General features: G+C 40.7%; 1 protein-coding gene across 1 annotated transcript in view; it reads left to right on the top strand.

Moving 5' to 3' along the window:
* The window catches only part of golph3a (golgi phosphoprotein 3a), a 94,604-nt gene that overhangs the window by 43,607 nt on the left and 34,674 nt on the right, over nucleotides 1-16,323 (top strand). The window contains exon 3 of the mRNA XM_078285436.1: nucleotides 5,889-6,003. Coding sequence (XP_078141562.1) covers nucleotides 5,889-6,003 — 115 coding nt within the window. The remainder of the gene's footprint in view (nucleotides 1-5,888; nucleotides 6,004-16,323) is intronic.

Here is a 16,323-nt window from a genome sequence, read left to right as displayed (position 1 = left end):
TTAAGTGGGCACACTTGGCATTTATAGACGTTTGGCGGTGCATCATATATTTGTTTTTCTCTGTTTGACATTGTGATATTTCGCATTCTCCGTTCGACGAGGGAAAAAGTTTCTCTCAACCTGAGTGAGGGACAGGAGGAGCCGCCTCCCTTCTCACAGAATGACAGGCAGCAGGCAGGGACAAACAAGCCTAGATAGGGAGAGTGAGAAACACACCGTGCAAAACAAAATTAATTCAGTAGCCTGCTGCAATAATAATTTATGAGATACGTGTCATATAGGGCTTTAGGGTTCCAGCCCGTAGGGCTGAAACCCTATTGTTTTTGTGCTGGTTTATTAGGGGTTCAAGCCCGTAGGGCTGAAACCCTATTGTTTTTGTGCTGGTTTATTATTACCTTTTGTCCAATTTACATGAAATTTGGTACACATATGCAGGTGTCCTAACCCTACAATTTGCAATTTGGACCCTCAAGGTCTGCCTGGAAAATTTTTGAGATATTTTGAAAGTTTTGAAAAACACATTTTTAACATCTCCTCCTACACCGTTTGACCGATCACCACCAAAATTGGTCAGTTGCATCTATGGACCAAGCTCTTTAAGTTTTCAGATTTTTGATATCTGCTTTAAAATATTAATTTTTAAAGTTATGAGACGGTGTGGCTTGTCAGCTAAATTGTTATAACTTCATGACAGATTGTCCAATCATCACGAAACTTGGTGAACATTTTCAGATATCATGAATAACCATGTGTGCAAAGCTGTTTTAAGATTGAACAGTAGGGGGCGCCACAAATGGCAAAAAACTATCTCCTAATCCAGATGAAGAAATTGCGTGAAATGTGGTGCGGCGTTAGCCTGGTAAGACCATCCTGATCACGTGACCTCACATTCTGTTTAGCTCCACGGATCACTCTGGACTTCTAGCCGCCCACATCGATTTCCTGAAATGACAATGTAACCGGGCCAATCAGGGACTGCGTCGTAGTTGATGACGTAACCGGGCCAATCAGGGACTGCGTCGTAGTTGATGACGTGAATGCATCTCCCGAAGCAACGAGCGGTAACGTTAACGTTAGTAGAGTAAACACAACCATAAGTGCAGTTATTGCAGAAATAGACTCAATAACAACAATTAAACAAGAACAAGATTATGCACTAGCGGAGTTTCTCGGCGGAAAAGACATTTTCAATTTCGATTTCGCTGATTGGCTGAAGGAGTTTGTCTGTCAAGGCAAGTACTCCCACCCACTGAAATCGATGTGGGCGGCTAGAAGTCCAGACTGATCCGTGGAGCGAAAGTAAGCTAGTGTGGCGTGGCCTAAGCAACAAACGGCCGTAACTCTACACCCGTTTGTTCAATGATCACGAAACTTGGCAGATATATTAAGGGATATATTTGTACAATGTCCTCAGAACGACTAACACTTTTTTTGTGACATGAAATTTTGCCCATAGATAGATATTGGTGGCTAGTTGCTGCTCAATAAATATTTACCCAATCGGCCTGATGGGGGCGCTATAATTAAAGGTCCAAATTTTTACCGTTTGAAAGGCCATAACTCCTACACCGTTTGTCCGATTTACACGAAACTTGGTACACATGTCCAGCTGACCATACTCTACAACAGTGATACTCAACCCGTGGCTCACGAGCCGCACGCGGCTCTTTTATGGCTAGTTGTGGCTCTTTAAAGTCCTACTTAAAAAAAATGTATAAATCGAAAAAGTACTTAAATAAATGTTGTTTGACACATTGTCAGCAGAATTCAACATTTCATTCTCCATAAGTCACATCAATCTATTATGCCCCCACCTCTCAACCGTCTGACCAACCAGTTACAATTTATCTCTGGTCTCGCGGTCTGTTTGCAGCGCGAGACCTGCAAGTGCAAACTCCCTGTCACACTGGGAAAACTAGCTTAGCATGAAGCTAAAATGGCTAAAGAACTTTAGAAACGTAAATATGAAGAGGAATATCAAACATTTAAAGAGGACTGAGAACTCAAGTTTTTCTTCGTGTCCAGCGGTTCGGGAAAATGCATCTGTCTACTTTGTGATAACGTAATTTCACAATTTAAAAGGTCCAATTTGCAGCTCCATCACAAAACAAAACACCCAAGGTTCAGTACCGACTTCCCGAAAGGTGGAGAGCTAAGGGCTGAAAAGCTGGTGAGACTCAAACAGAACCGAACTGCTCAGAAAAACTTCTTCCACACCAATACTAGTGAAAGGGCGACAGAGGCATCATATAAAATCACACATGAACTGATGAAAAAGATGAAACCGTATACTGATGGAGAAATGGTGAAAGATTGCATACTGCTTGCCTTTTCAACGTTGTTTCCCGAGAAAAAAAGACCTGGAACGAGAGGCAAAAAAACTTCAACTGTCGGATTCGACTGTGGCTAGGAGGGCATCAGACATTTCAGAGAACACTGAAAATATTCTTAAGGATGAACTGTCATCCGCTGAGTTTGTCAGCCTTGCAATGGACGAAAGCCTGGATATAAATGACACGCCACAATTACTCCTCTTTATCCGAGCAATCAACAGTCAGTTTGACATTACAGAAGAACTGCTTGACATGGTTCCCCTGGAAAATGGAACAATGGGCATGATCAAAAATGCTGTACTGCAAACTTTGGCAAAGTTTAACATTGGACCAGAAAAAAATCGCAGCATTCACAACGGATGGCGCACCGGCGATGCTTGGTAAGATAAACGGAGCCGTGGCTTTGCTGAAAGAGCACTGAAAAACAAAGGGGTTGCTGAGGACATTTTCTCATACCATTGTATTGTGTATCAACAAGCTTTGTTTGCGAAGTTCAAGTGTCTGAATGATGTGATGGGAAATGTAATCGAAGTGGTTAATTACATCAGGGCCCGTGCAAGAAACCACTTGAATTTTAAATGATGTGAAGAGTTTGACACTCACTATGGGGATTTGGTGTTACACGCCGAGATTAGATGGCTATCTAAAGGACGTATGCTTGCACATTTCATGGATATGCTTGAACCACTGAAAACCTTTATTGTCGGCCAAGGGGAGACTTCCCGGTTTTCCTTTTTGGATGACAGAGTGGGTGCTTTCTGTTGCGTTCCTGTGTGACATTACACAGCACTTGAACAAACTTAATGTCAAGATGCAGGGAAGAAACAGACCGTGTATGAGCTCTACACGGCTATCAGAGCATTTTCTGACAAATTGGATGTACACGAACAAAGTGTCTGCGGTTCTGATTACCGATTCTTCCCCACGTGCAGAAAGTGATGCCGATGCATGCGGATGCTGCCCCGTCCTGTCAGTCAGAATTCTGTGATGTGCTAACTGAGCTCAAGCAAAACTACGAATCAAGATTCAGCGACTTCAAGGACCAAGGCAATGTTTTTCTACTTGTGAAAAACCCATTCCTGATTGAGGTCGAAGAAATGAAGCAAATAAGCGACCAGCTTGGACTTCTGCAGCTTCAAATGGAGTTTGTGGAGTTAAAGGGCTTGGATGAACTTCAGCGTCCGTTCCGGATTAAAGATGTCGTGGACTTTTGGAATTGGTGGGGCATCTTCCAAACATCTCTAGACTTGCAAGACGCATCATTTCAATGTTTCCATCCACTTACCGGTGTGAAGCATCATTCTCTGCGCTCTCAAGAATAAAATGTTGCAACCGAAACAGATTGAGTCTGCGGCACACAACGGAGGCCCTTCGGATCGCCGTTTCCAGCGCAGAGCCCGACTACAAATCCCTTGTGCGGCAGAAGGAGTGTCAGAAATCGCACTGAGTGAAGTAAGTGCAATGTTGCTCTTCTGACAACCCCTTCTAGTCTAAAATACTAATGTACAGTAGAACCGAAAGTCTCTTACCTACTGTTATGGACTGTGATGATCAGCATTGGGCTGTCTGGTAACTACTGTTATGCACTGTGATGATCAGCAATGGGCTGTCTGTTAACTACTGTTATGGACTGTGATGATCAGCAATTGACTGTGATCAGCAATGGGCTGTCTGTTACCTACTGTTATGGACTGTGATGATCAGCAATGTGCTGTCTGTTGTGACATTCGTGGTTGCAATGGTAATAATAAATTACAGTTATTGCACTATACATCATGCTTTTCATTCCTTAATAACATATTACTATTATCCTTATTCTTAATTGCATAATGGTTTCAGGGAGGAAAGGGACGTTTTTGGATTGTGGCTCTTGCAAAAATATTTTTTTGTCAGTGTGGCTCCTGAGTAGGGCAAGGTTGAGTACCACTGCGCTACAACTTTGCCATAAGGACCCTCACGATCTGCCTGGAAAGTTTTTGAGATATTTTGAAAGTTTTGAAAAACACATTTTTAACATCTCCTCCTACACCATTTGACCGATCACCACCAAAATCGGTCAGTAGCATCTATGGACCAAGCTCTTTAAATTGTCTTTTCGGATTTTTGATATGTACTTTAGTTTTGAAAATATACATTTTTTAATTTATAAGAGGTCGTGACCTGTCATCTAAATTGTTATAACTTCACGACCGATTGTCCAATCGTCACGAAACTCAGTGAACATGTTTATATATGGTCAATGACCATGTCTGCAAAGCTGTTTCAAGATTGAACAGTAGGGGGTGCCACAAATGCCAAAAAACTGTATCTCCTAATCCAGATGATGAAATTGCGTGAAATTTGGCACAAATGTTCTAGGACAAGGTACTAATATAAATCTGAAGTTTTGTCATTATTGGTCAAAGTGGGCGGGGCCTATGGTGTAATAACCATGTAATTGCTGGTAAATCAAAGTCCATTTGTAAAATCAGTCCCAAACTTCTCAGCCTTGTCTGGAAAGGCATGTCAAACGTGTACCAAATTTTGTGCAATTCGGCCTGAAGGGGGCGCCACAAATGCGAAAAATGTGCGTGGCCTAACACAAAAATGGCCGTAAATCCACATCCCTTGGTTCAATTATCGCAAAACTTGGCAGATATATTAAGGGATATATTTGGACCATGTCCTCAGAACCACTAACACTCTTTTTGCAATGTACCAGTCAGAAATTTATATAGCCCCTTGCGGCTATATTTTTAAATATAATTAAATAGACCCTACCTGGATCACATTTTGGCAGCATGACACAGTAACACTGTACATTAAGTTTTGCTAGTTATTTATTTATTATTGTTTAATTATACAGTTTATGTATTCATTACCTCTCTGGTAGCCACTGGTAATTTCAGAATGGATTATGTAGTGTGTATGCTATGTAACAAGGGAACATACCAGTAGTTATGTTAGTTACGCTAATTACTCGAATCATATGTGGCTACATTTGCTCCTTCATTGTGCGGCCCCAGGGCTCTAAGCGTAGGTTTTTTTTAGGAGCACCAATTTCTTTTCAAGTCTTTTTTTCCATTGTGGTTTTTGTTTCATAATTTTTGTCATGGAGAGCTGTAAGTAGATTTTGTCATTTTTTATTTTCAAGGATCAGTACATTATCGCCAACGTCATGTCATCGTCATGGTAATATTGGTCGTCAACGAAAATTTATCATCATGAATTTTGTTGACAAAATGAACACTGCTTGGATGGATGTTACCTAGGAAGAACTGTATGCTAGAGATCTAATAGACAAGGCATTCATTTTCAAGCTGGTTTAGCTGTAGAATTATCAGTTTAGTGCTGTAGTATTTAATGAATCCCCACCCCATCCCACCCTCCACCCACACAGTTGTCTACCTCAAAGGCCTTCTGGAGAGTCATGACTGTTCTTGGACACGATACAACTGAACTCCATGCATCCCTCTGCCAGCCAGTCGAACTAGCGAAATACCCAATACATCAGATCTAGACTGCTTCCTGTTGACTATAACTTGTAATTGCCTGTCATCATATTTCAATATCCAGGTGATCTGTAAGTCGGACGCACCAACAGGCGATGTGCTCCTGGACGAAGCCCTGAAACACATCAAAGACACCCAACCACCAGAGACAGTGCAGAGCTGGATCGAACTCCTCAGTGGTGAGTAAAGCTCCTTCACTGGCCTACTGCAGGGCGGGGAGTCATTTAGTCAGGGCAGTATTTTTCAGGCACTGCATCTGCTACAATAGGCTGCTACAAATATTATGCTGCTGTCTTTCACATTAAACAATTATTTGGACAGTTTGCATCAATGCACATCTTACCAAAACTGCCTAATTAACAAGGCAATACTTTAAAAGCATTAGTGACAATTTAAAAAAAGCTCACTGCCAGGTTTATAAAAAACTGCCTAAGTGGGTCTGGGTCCTCAGCCATTCCCTCTCTGCAGAGGTGTACTTGTAGTCAAATTGTAACGTGTAACGGTGTAGTGGAGGTCCGTGTTGTTTGATAAACATCAGAGCAGATAGGCATACATGCAGTATATGAATGCATGAACGGAGTGGAGTTACAATGATTAGATTCATGTGGCTGAAACCACGCTCGCATTCAGCTGAGCTGTATGGGATGAGTATAAGTTGATAAAGAGTTTAAATCCAGGTGGAACTTTTTTCCCACTACAGTCAATGAAGTCTAAGACACAATTTGAAACGAATAAGTGACGGAGCACCGCTTCCCCCGCCTCCCCACTACACCCCTGATTGTGCATCACCTGTCTGTCTACTTAAACTGTGCCATGCGGTGTCAGTCATCATCCAAATCCAACATTGGAACCCTCGTCAGACTCAATTGGGTCTTCCCATTGATTCCTCTGGATCTATTTGTTGTTTAATTTTGCCATGGTGTTTACAGTAAGGTCAGAGTCTAACTCCAACCTTTATTTGAGGCAAGTACAAAATTAGCCTTCTCATAGGTACAACACCCACATTCATTGATCCCACACAACTGGTATCGGGCGTTTTATGACTAGGAAAACCAGGTTCGACAGTCCCATCAAGGATATTTAAGTTTTACTAGTGTTTATTTCTTCTGCATCTCTCCTTCTCCCTCCTTCCTGCATTTATGTGTGGAATATTTGTGTAATTATTCATGGAATATTTGTTGCAGCGACTTTATGACGGTGTAGCCTGATGCTTTTGGCTGGGTGCTCTGCTATCGTTAAAACATGAAGAGAACCTTGAGGAACATGGGATAGCGGCACTCCAAAATTCCAGAACACAGCATGGTTCTCTTCATGGTATGGTAGTGTATCATTCTGTTAAACTGAATTGGGCCTCCATATGAATGCTCACCATGGATTATGGCACAAGGGATATTAACATCATATCCTGTGTATTGATAAATGCGTTGACAGATTTTTCTGTTGCTTGAGATACTTGCATGTAAGCAAAAATGGTAACACTTTATTTGAAGTGTCATTGGCTTGATAATGTCACTTTCAATGCAAAGTTGACACTGTTCTAGATGTCTCTGCATTGAAAGTGACATTATCAGCCGATTTTGGAGCAGGGGCTTCTGTCTTGCACGGTAGCCTCTCAGCCCATGGCGATGTAGAACTCACTTGACTGTGGACAGTGACACCTGTGTTCCAGCAGCTTCTAAATCATGGCAGACCTGTTTTTTGGTGATTCTTGGATTACATCTGACCATCCGGACCAATTTTCTCTCAGCAGAGGATGACAGTTTGGGTTTTCTTCCAGACCTTGGCAAAGAGACCACTGTTCCCAGTACTCTGTACTTACGAACAGTTATTTGCACTGATGATCTTGGGACCTGAAGTTGCTTTGAGATGGCCCCAAGTGACATTCCTGAGTTGTGTAAATCTATTATGCACTTTCTCAGATCTGTACTGACCTCTTTGGACTTTCCCATTGTTGTTTGATGTTTGTAGCTTAATCTAATGCGTGCAGTCAATCAAGCCCTATTTATACAGGCACAGAGAAGTTACCAGCTGTAGTCAATCACAATCACTAACAAGAAGTTAAGAAGCAATCTCATAAAGTTAAATGGCATTTTAGAACTTTCTACGCCACCAAATTTATAGTATAAGTTGCTGTATGTATATTTTTGCTGGGAGCAAAGGGCGTCTTTGACTGTGAGATGCAGTGTTTCCCATACATAGGCAAAATACAAGTTGGTAAATGTATAGAAATTTATCTAAATTGATCTCTAATTCACTTGATGTGCAGATCACGTCATGTCTGTCATTTGGCGATGACCAACAGACCAGCAGCGTTGTATTTAATTGTCTCTTCTTGTGAAAACAAAAGTGAAACTTAACATTCCACAATTTTCACCAAACTCGCCTATGTATTCTAGCTGCCCTACACACTTTAAGTGTAGGAAACGTTATTACCTTGTGGTATTGAAGTAACGTTAAGTGGACCTGTACATGATCTGTGCTTGTTTTCCCACGGCAGTATGAAGAGGCATTTCCAGGTCAGGCAAGCAGTCTGTCAATATATATAGATATATATCTATATATATCTATATATAAATATATCCGAGTTATATGCAAAGCAATCTGTTCCATCAAAGTGAAAACAAATGTGTAGAAATTTATGTTGAGGCATAAAATTAAAATAAACAGAAATCTGTTTTGCATAAGTATGACCCCTTTGCTTCGTTTAGGCTAAATTGCTACACTATCAAAGGTTTATCATCTGTTACTCAGATGTCATTACTCAGAGGGGTCCAGCACTTTGTGCTTGGACCCCTCGTCAAATAATATAGCCGCATGCGGTTATATTATTTAGATTGTATTTAGCGGTTCTGAACAATGTTTCCTTTTTTAAACTTTTTTTTTTAATTTGTCTTTCTTGCTAACAAAGCTGAGACCAGCTCCCTTAATGGGACTCAATGGGATTTTAGGGTGTAGGATGGACTGTCACCACCTGACACCAGAATACTTCTACACAGTTTGGGATACATGGTTCATTTTTGGATGACATTAGAGTCCAATTCTTGAAGTTTCACAGAAAATATAAATCATCACCCTCCCATCACAGTTTGGGAAAAGACAGAATTTGAAATATTGTTGAGTTTTTCTTGTCCAATTTCTCCATTGACTTCCATAGTAAAAATGGACTGGAAAACCCCAAAACTGCACCTTGTGGATTTTCAATTATAGTGACTGGAAAGGGATGATTACATTTTCTCTGAAACTTCAAGAACTGGACTCTAAGACTAATAAACCTTTTTTTTAACTTTGCAATGAATCTTGCAGTGTGTTTTTTCCTTCTCAAGATGCTCTTAGTGTTCTAAAACTGGTCAAAGGCAGTCATAATTTGAGTGTTACGATGCTTTTCGGAAACACTTTACAAACTAACTAGGCTTCGTAAGATAGATGCTATGATCATATTAGCCTTAAGAAGCTTTTAGAAAAGGAGACACTGTTCAGTAGATATCGCTGTAGCAACTCAAACATATGGGACCAGGTGAAAGCAAGGGGGAAGGGGTAGTTTACAAATGGTATCATCCGTTTTATGCCAAAAACTTAACAAAATTGACAATATTGAAGTTTCTGCTAGTTTTAATTTCTTCTGCATCTTTCTTTCTCCCTCCATGCCAAATTCTGTGACACCAGCGCCTCAAAGTTACCCTTAGAATGATTTTGTTGTGACATTAACTTGACCCCAATAAGTTGGGCTTTTTTAAAGAATTTTCTCTCTGGGGGAGCAGAGAGCCTAGAGCCCCCTAAGTAAGGCATTTTTGTTTTGTTTTTTATACCTCTGATGTGTTGATATCTTGATATATGTTATTTGTTTCACATGTATACATTTATAAATTCTTAAGAAAATTGACCTAATGTAGTTGACTAATATACTCATGAGACTCTTTTTTTCACACCATTTTCCCCAGATTACTAGCCTGGTTCCAGACTCCTGAATTGCGACTTGCCCACTCTCAGATTTGGTCGAGCGATTCAGAGAGTCTGGTGTCTATTCAAAGGTGATTTCTTGATTGGAAAAACGATTGTGCCAATCACCGCCTTTGTGGGCGGGACTAGAGTTTGAACAGTTTATGCAACAGTTTTCATTGGTGTTTCGGCATAGTATTTGTTGAAATCATTCCTTAACCAACATATTTTAGTATATGTGCTACCGGAGTAACACCCTTAACCAGCATATTGTCTTTGCATGAATTTGCCTTGTGATGCCCTCAGCTGCACCGTGGGGAAAAAGGTTGAGGGGAGAGGGTCCAGACAGTATTTTAGCTGGCCCACAGCTTCCTGAATTTTTTTAGAAGTTGCAGGAGAAAAAAGTGCCATGATAGCACTAGGTCTCCTGGTTAAATGAAAGGGGATTGATGTTGTATCATCGGTGACAGGCGTGGCAGTAGGCCTACTAATGGCATGTCTGATATTCGTAATTTTTGTTTTGAAAAAATCTGCAAATTGTTCACATTTAGAGGAGGAGAGAAGTTCAGGGTGGACTGATGAAGGTGGGTTGATTAGTCTGTCAATGGTAGAGAAAGGTGTCTGTGGATTGTTTTGTGTTGTCGTCGATGATCCTGGCAAAATATGTCTGCCGTTTTTTAATTTGATTATTGTGATTATGAAGACTGGCTTTATAAATATCGTAATGCAACTGGAGTTTTGTTTTACACCACTTTCGTTCTGCTTAGCGGCATTTTCTCTTTGACTGCCTTAAGCTTATACTGCTTCTCCAGGATGCTTTTTGTTTCCTGTGGTGAGACTTTGTTTTCTTTGAAGCCGTTTGTTCAATAAGATCTCTTATTTTAGAGTTAAAATTCTCCACGTGGTCGTTGGGTGATGCTGTAGTGGGCAGTGTTAGTTTGTTGGTGTTCCTAAAGATCTCTGCAGTGTTATCACAGGGTTTCCCATACATAGAATCGTTTTTTTAACAGTTTTCAAAACAACTTGTAGATCTAAATGATCAGTGACATGGCAGACCACAAAAATGGTCAGATACGGCAATATCAACAACTGAGGTGGCATTCACATTTATACCTCTGGTAACAATGAGGTTCAGTGTGTGCCCCCGATTGTGGGTGGGCTCAGATATGTGCTGAGAGATCAAATGAATCAATCGGGCTGGTAAATTCTCTGGCGTCAAGGTCAGCTGAGTTGTCTATATGAAGGTTAAAATCATCTGAGATTAAAATACTATCAAAGTCTGTAGAGACTTTTGATAGCAGTTAAGCAAAATCATCAATAAAATCACTCGAGCGTTTAGGGTGACGGTAAACAGTGAGACATTTCAAAATAAAAGAGATATTCAAAAATAGTAAAATCACCAAAAGAGGCTTGCTTGCATTGAAATATGTCAGAGAAGAGAGCTACTAAAATTAAAACTTGGTGGCGCAGTTTCAATAAGAACAGTGGGACCATTGCTGTCAAGCCAGGTCTGTCAGAAAAATAAAATCAAGTTTAAAATTGCTAATAATGTCACTAACCATAAAAGATTCTGAGGGTAGTGACCTGACATTTACAGTTTTTTCTGATTGCTTAGGCACTATCTTTGAAACTATAGGCTATTTTTGCAAAACTCTACACACTAACCACAAAACCTTACACCAAACCAGCAAAACATTATACATCTCTTGCAAAAGCAAACAATTCTTGCAAAACTCTTTAAAAAATTATGTTTTTGCGTCAATACAGTACACACAAACCATCATTTGAATAAGCACACGAAGCACCAACTACGCACTGATAGTATAAATGAACAACACTTGTGGCTTTTTCTGTGTGCAGGGCATAGCAGTTTGCAATAAAGTTTTGTCATACATGTAGTAAACACACATACACACAGGTATCCAAATGTGTAAAGTATGGATGTGTATTCCGAACATAACACACTATCAATACAAATAAGGGGAAAAAGTTATTTATTTTTTTTCTTACTGTAAAATGTTCTACAGTAACACTCCTCAAACAACAAAAGCGCAGTAGAAGAAAACAAAAGCATTTGTGCTAGAAAAAAAAGAACAGAAAAAAATTAGGCTAAATCTCGCCTTCTTTGTGGGTCTGGCCATAAGACTTCATCCACATCACATGCGATGTTGTCTTGAGCGAGGCAGCGTGGAAAGTATCGCCTGGAGTGCCGTATCCAGGCCTGGCATGACCCCTGATCGATGTCTCCACAAGCCTCCTCCATTGCCTGTAGAAGGGCTATGCGTTGGTGGGGCTGGCGATCATACACCTTCCAACGCCATGCAGAGAAGAATTCTTCAATAGGATTCAAGAACGGAGAGTATGGGGGGAGATTGAATGCGATGAAAAGTGGGTGACCTGTGAACCAATTGCGGACCAAAGCAGCCCGGTGGAAACTAACATTGTCCCAGATGATAATGTACCTGGGCTGCTCTGGTCCCTGGTCATTAGGAATTAGTCTGTTGTGGAGGGTGTCCAGAAATGTGATAATGTGTGCGGCACCTGCCTTTTCTATAAAAAAAACAGTCCGGTGTGTACACGCCCTAATGTGGGGGCCTCCTCTGTAACTTGTTTTACAAATTGTAGATATGACTTGGCCTGAAAAAAAAATTTCAGTCAGAAGATTTTTTTTTTGCTTTAATCCCTGCATGACGTGATACTAGGGGTGAAACGGTTCCCGAAAAAAATCCGAACCGTTTGGTTCGCCACCCACGGTTCGGGTCACGCATGCGTGCCGCGGTTCATTCGGTTCTGCGTCCCCCCTAGTATCTGTCCTATCAGTTGTCAGAATTGCATGTCAATCTACGACGACATCACAGCTGTAGCGAGTATGGAATAAATTGTGGATTTTTAAGTTTCAGTTTCAGGCTCTGCTGCTGCTGCTGGTCTGTGAATTGCCAAATGATAGAAATGACGTTTTGGCTTCCGTGCCGATATTGTGGAGAAGAGTCCGACGTCATTCTGCAATCACGCTGGCAGACGCAGGAGAGGAGGAGGAGAGCCGGTAGGACCAAAACAACTTGCTCTTCGGCGAGTCAGGTTTTTTTCAACCCGCGACCGCCCGATCCGACACAACAACATAGCCTATCCGAACCCGCCCTTTCGTTCTAAATATTATCTTCAATCGACCCTAACCTGCCCCACCTGCGGATAAGTCTGCGGGACCTGTGGGTTTGAAGATTGACAAAACTGGCCTGAAAATTGCGTGCGCCACTTTTCACGCAGATTTTCGGATTTCTTTTTTTTTGTAATGAACATTTTATTGAAAACTTAAACACAGAAATAAGACAGCCAGGGATCGATTCACTTAATCGCAGAACCATCAAAACTAAATACCCACTCACTCATTAAATAGGAAAATAAAAAAAAAATAAAATAAAAAAAAGAACAAACAAAACAAAACACAGACCACCACACTGACATCTTCTCCAGGATAAGCACAACAGTCCATTGATGACATTGAATTACCAAGTTGACCACTAAGTTACAGATAGCCAGTTGGCGAAAGGGCCCCACGTAAACACGTATTGATCAAGCTTATTCAGTAGAGAGTATGTCACTCTCTCATAAGCAGCTAACTGTGCCATTGTTGTGGACCATTCTTCGTAATGAGGCGGGCGTTTCTTCCTCCAGTGTCTCAGTAGTATCCGTTTGGCTGTTGTAAGAGCCAAAATAATCCATCTCTTTTCGAAGGAGGAGAAGTCAGAGTCCTGGAGCTCAGTGGTTGAGCCCAAGATAGACAGTTTTGCAGAAATTTGGAACTTTTTGTTTGGGACTTCAAACATAATCTCTTGGATATTATTCCACCAGTCCTTAAGTGTTGGACATGTCCAAAGTATATGTAGTATAGAGGCACCATTTCCTCCACATTTCCAGCAAGAATCTGCAGGTATTAGGTTCCATTTATATAGTTGTTGTCGTGTCCGATGCCATCTGTGTATTATTTTCAGTTGAATAAACCTATTGCCCAATTCCTTGTATACTGTATTAATGTTATTCAAACATGACTTCCAATCCGCAGGAGATATGTCCACAGCCAGGTCCCCCGTCCAGTGTTCCTTGACCTTGAGCAAGGGGTCACTTAATTGTTCCTGTAGTAAATGATAGATCTTGGGAGCGATGCCCCTACATGATAATGATCTAATCAGCAGTTCTTCAATCGGGCTGCCCGTGGGGCGGGTAAGAGGGCTTCTTAACCATTTAGACAAGGCACTTTGCATTTGGACATATCTCCAAAATTGATTACGTGGTAATTTATATTTATCTACCATTTGGTTGAAGCTTAGGAAGTGCTAGCTCCATGCAGTTTGTGCCACATTGATTTAGCATTAGTGATAATAGGATGATCCTTCTGTTGTAGCGACTTTGTGCCAAATAGCTCAGACCAGGGAGATAGCCCACCGCTAACTACAGTCTCTATCTGGAACCAGCTTGGATTATCACTTGCCTCATTATCTGGCAACCATGTTCTTATATACTTTATATTGATAGCCCAGTAGTACCATTTAAAATTGGGAAGAGAAAATTCCCCTTTCTTGGTATGAGCTTGTAATTTCTTCATTCCTAAACGGTGCTGTGAGTTGCCCCAAAGAAAATCAAAAATAAGAGTATCAAAATCTCTGAAGTAGGAGTCGGGAATATTCAGAGGAAGGTGGGATAGTATGTAATAAATCACAGGTGCAGTCATCATTTTAACAGAATGAATTTTCCCCCAAAGCGAAAGATGAATTTTGGTCCACCTACCAAATTCAGATTTAATTTTCTGTAGTAGTGGATTGATATTTTCTCGGACCATATCTTTGTAATCAGGAGTTATTTGAATGCCCAGGTATTTGATGCCTTTTGAAGACCAACAAAATTTCCACTGATGAAACAGGGTAGATGGGCAATAACCCGATATAGGCATAGCTTCTGATTTATCCCAGTTAATACGATATCCAGATAATAGTGTGAATTCCTCAATACAGTTTAACAAAGTGGGTATAGATTTTTCTGGTTGCGTAGTAGTAACATATCATCCGCGTACAGTAAAAGTTTATGATGACTACTGCCCACTGTGATCCCATGAATATCTGTACTATTCCTCAGCCTCTGTGCTAAGGGCTTTAAGGCAAGTACAAACAAACCTGGGCTTAAGGGACAGCCTTGTCTTGTGGATCTGTGCAACTGGAATAGATCAGATATAAGACCATTTGTTAAAACACAAGCGTAGGGGGTGTCATATAAGGTTTTAATCCATGTAATGAAGTTTTTCCCAAAGCCAAATCTTTCAAGTGTTTCAAAGAGGTAACTCCATTCAACACAATCAAAGGCTTTGGCGGCATCTAACGACAAAGCGATTGTTGGATGGACAGAGTCGTGTGCAAGGTACTGTAAGTCGACTAGTCGTCTAATATTATCAGAACTATAGCGATTTGGGATAAAGCCTGTTTGGTCCATGTGGATTATGTTTCCAATAACTTTTGACAAACGGTTTGCAAAAACCTTTGCTAAGATCTTTTGATCGCAGTTAAGTAAAGAAATAGGCCGATAGCCGCTAGGATCTAAAGCATCTTTTCCTTTTTTGTGAATGAGAGATATAACTGCGGCGTGCATGGATTGTGGCAAGGTGCCAGCTGTAAATGCATCGTTATAAACCTCAAGCAACAAAGGACTGATAATATCTTCAAATGTTCTGTAAAAATCGGCAGGAAGTCCATCTAGCCCGGGGGATTTGTTTAGTGGCATGCTTTTAATCGCCTGAGAGATCTCCTCTATTTTTAATGGTGCCTCCAAGAAGTCTCTGTCACTGTCAGAAAGTTGTGGAAGATTAAGATCAGCAAAAAAGCTGTCAAACTTTTGTTTGTCTAAGTCACACTGTGATGAGTAAAGAGTGTTATAGAATGAATCTATCATTTATCTGCTTAGAGGAGGTAGAGATATTTCCATCTGGCTGCCGTATACCAGCTATATGGTTCATACTGTTTTGTTGTTTTAAGCGGTAGGCCAGAAGCCGACCAGGCCTTTCACCCATTTCCCAGTATGTCTGATTGGTTCGGAATAAGGCATACTCTGCTTTCTTATGATATAATTTATTTAATTGATATTTAGTGGCAATTATCTTGTTCAGTGTGGGCCTGTCCTTGGTTTGAGAGTATGAAGTTTCAAGTATTTTAAGTTCGCTCTCCAATTCAGTGAATTTCTCATTAGCTGACTTCTTCTTAAAGGAAGCATAGGAAATGATTCTCCCTCTCCAGTAGGCTTTCAGAGTATCCCACCAGATGGCAAGGGCACTGTCCTGCTTTCTATTAGTTTCCTCAAAAAGCAAAGTTTCATTTCTAATCATCTTGAGGAATATACTGTCTTTCAGTAAGGATACATTTAAACGCCACCTCCGGCTTCTAGGTGTCTGTGAGAATTTAGTTAGGCAAAGGAAAACTGGAGCATGGTCTGAAATTACTATATTACCTATATTAGAACTAACAGAACAATCCACTAATGACTGAGAGATTAGAAAATAATCGATTCTGGTGTAAACATTATGG

This window comes from Centroberyx gerrardi, chromosome 8 (assembly GCF_048128805.1).
Source record: "Centroberyx gerrardi isolate f3 chromosome 8, fCenGer3.hap1.cur.20231027, whole genome shotgun sequence".
Taxonomy (NCBI): domain Eukaryota; kingdom Metazoa; phylum Chordata; class Actinopteri; order Beryciformes; family Berycidae; genus Centroberyx; species Centroberyx gerrardi.
The sequence above is the reverse complement of the archived record's forward strand: the minus strand, read 5'-3'. Positions and strand labels throughout refer to the sequence as shown.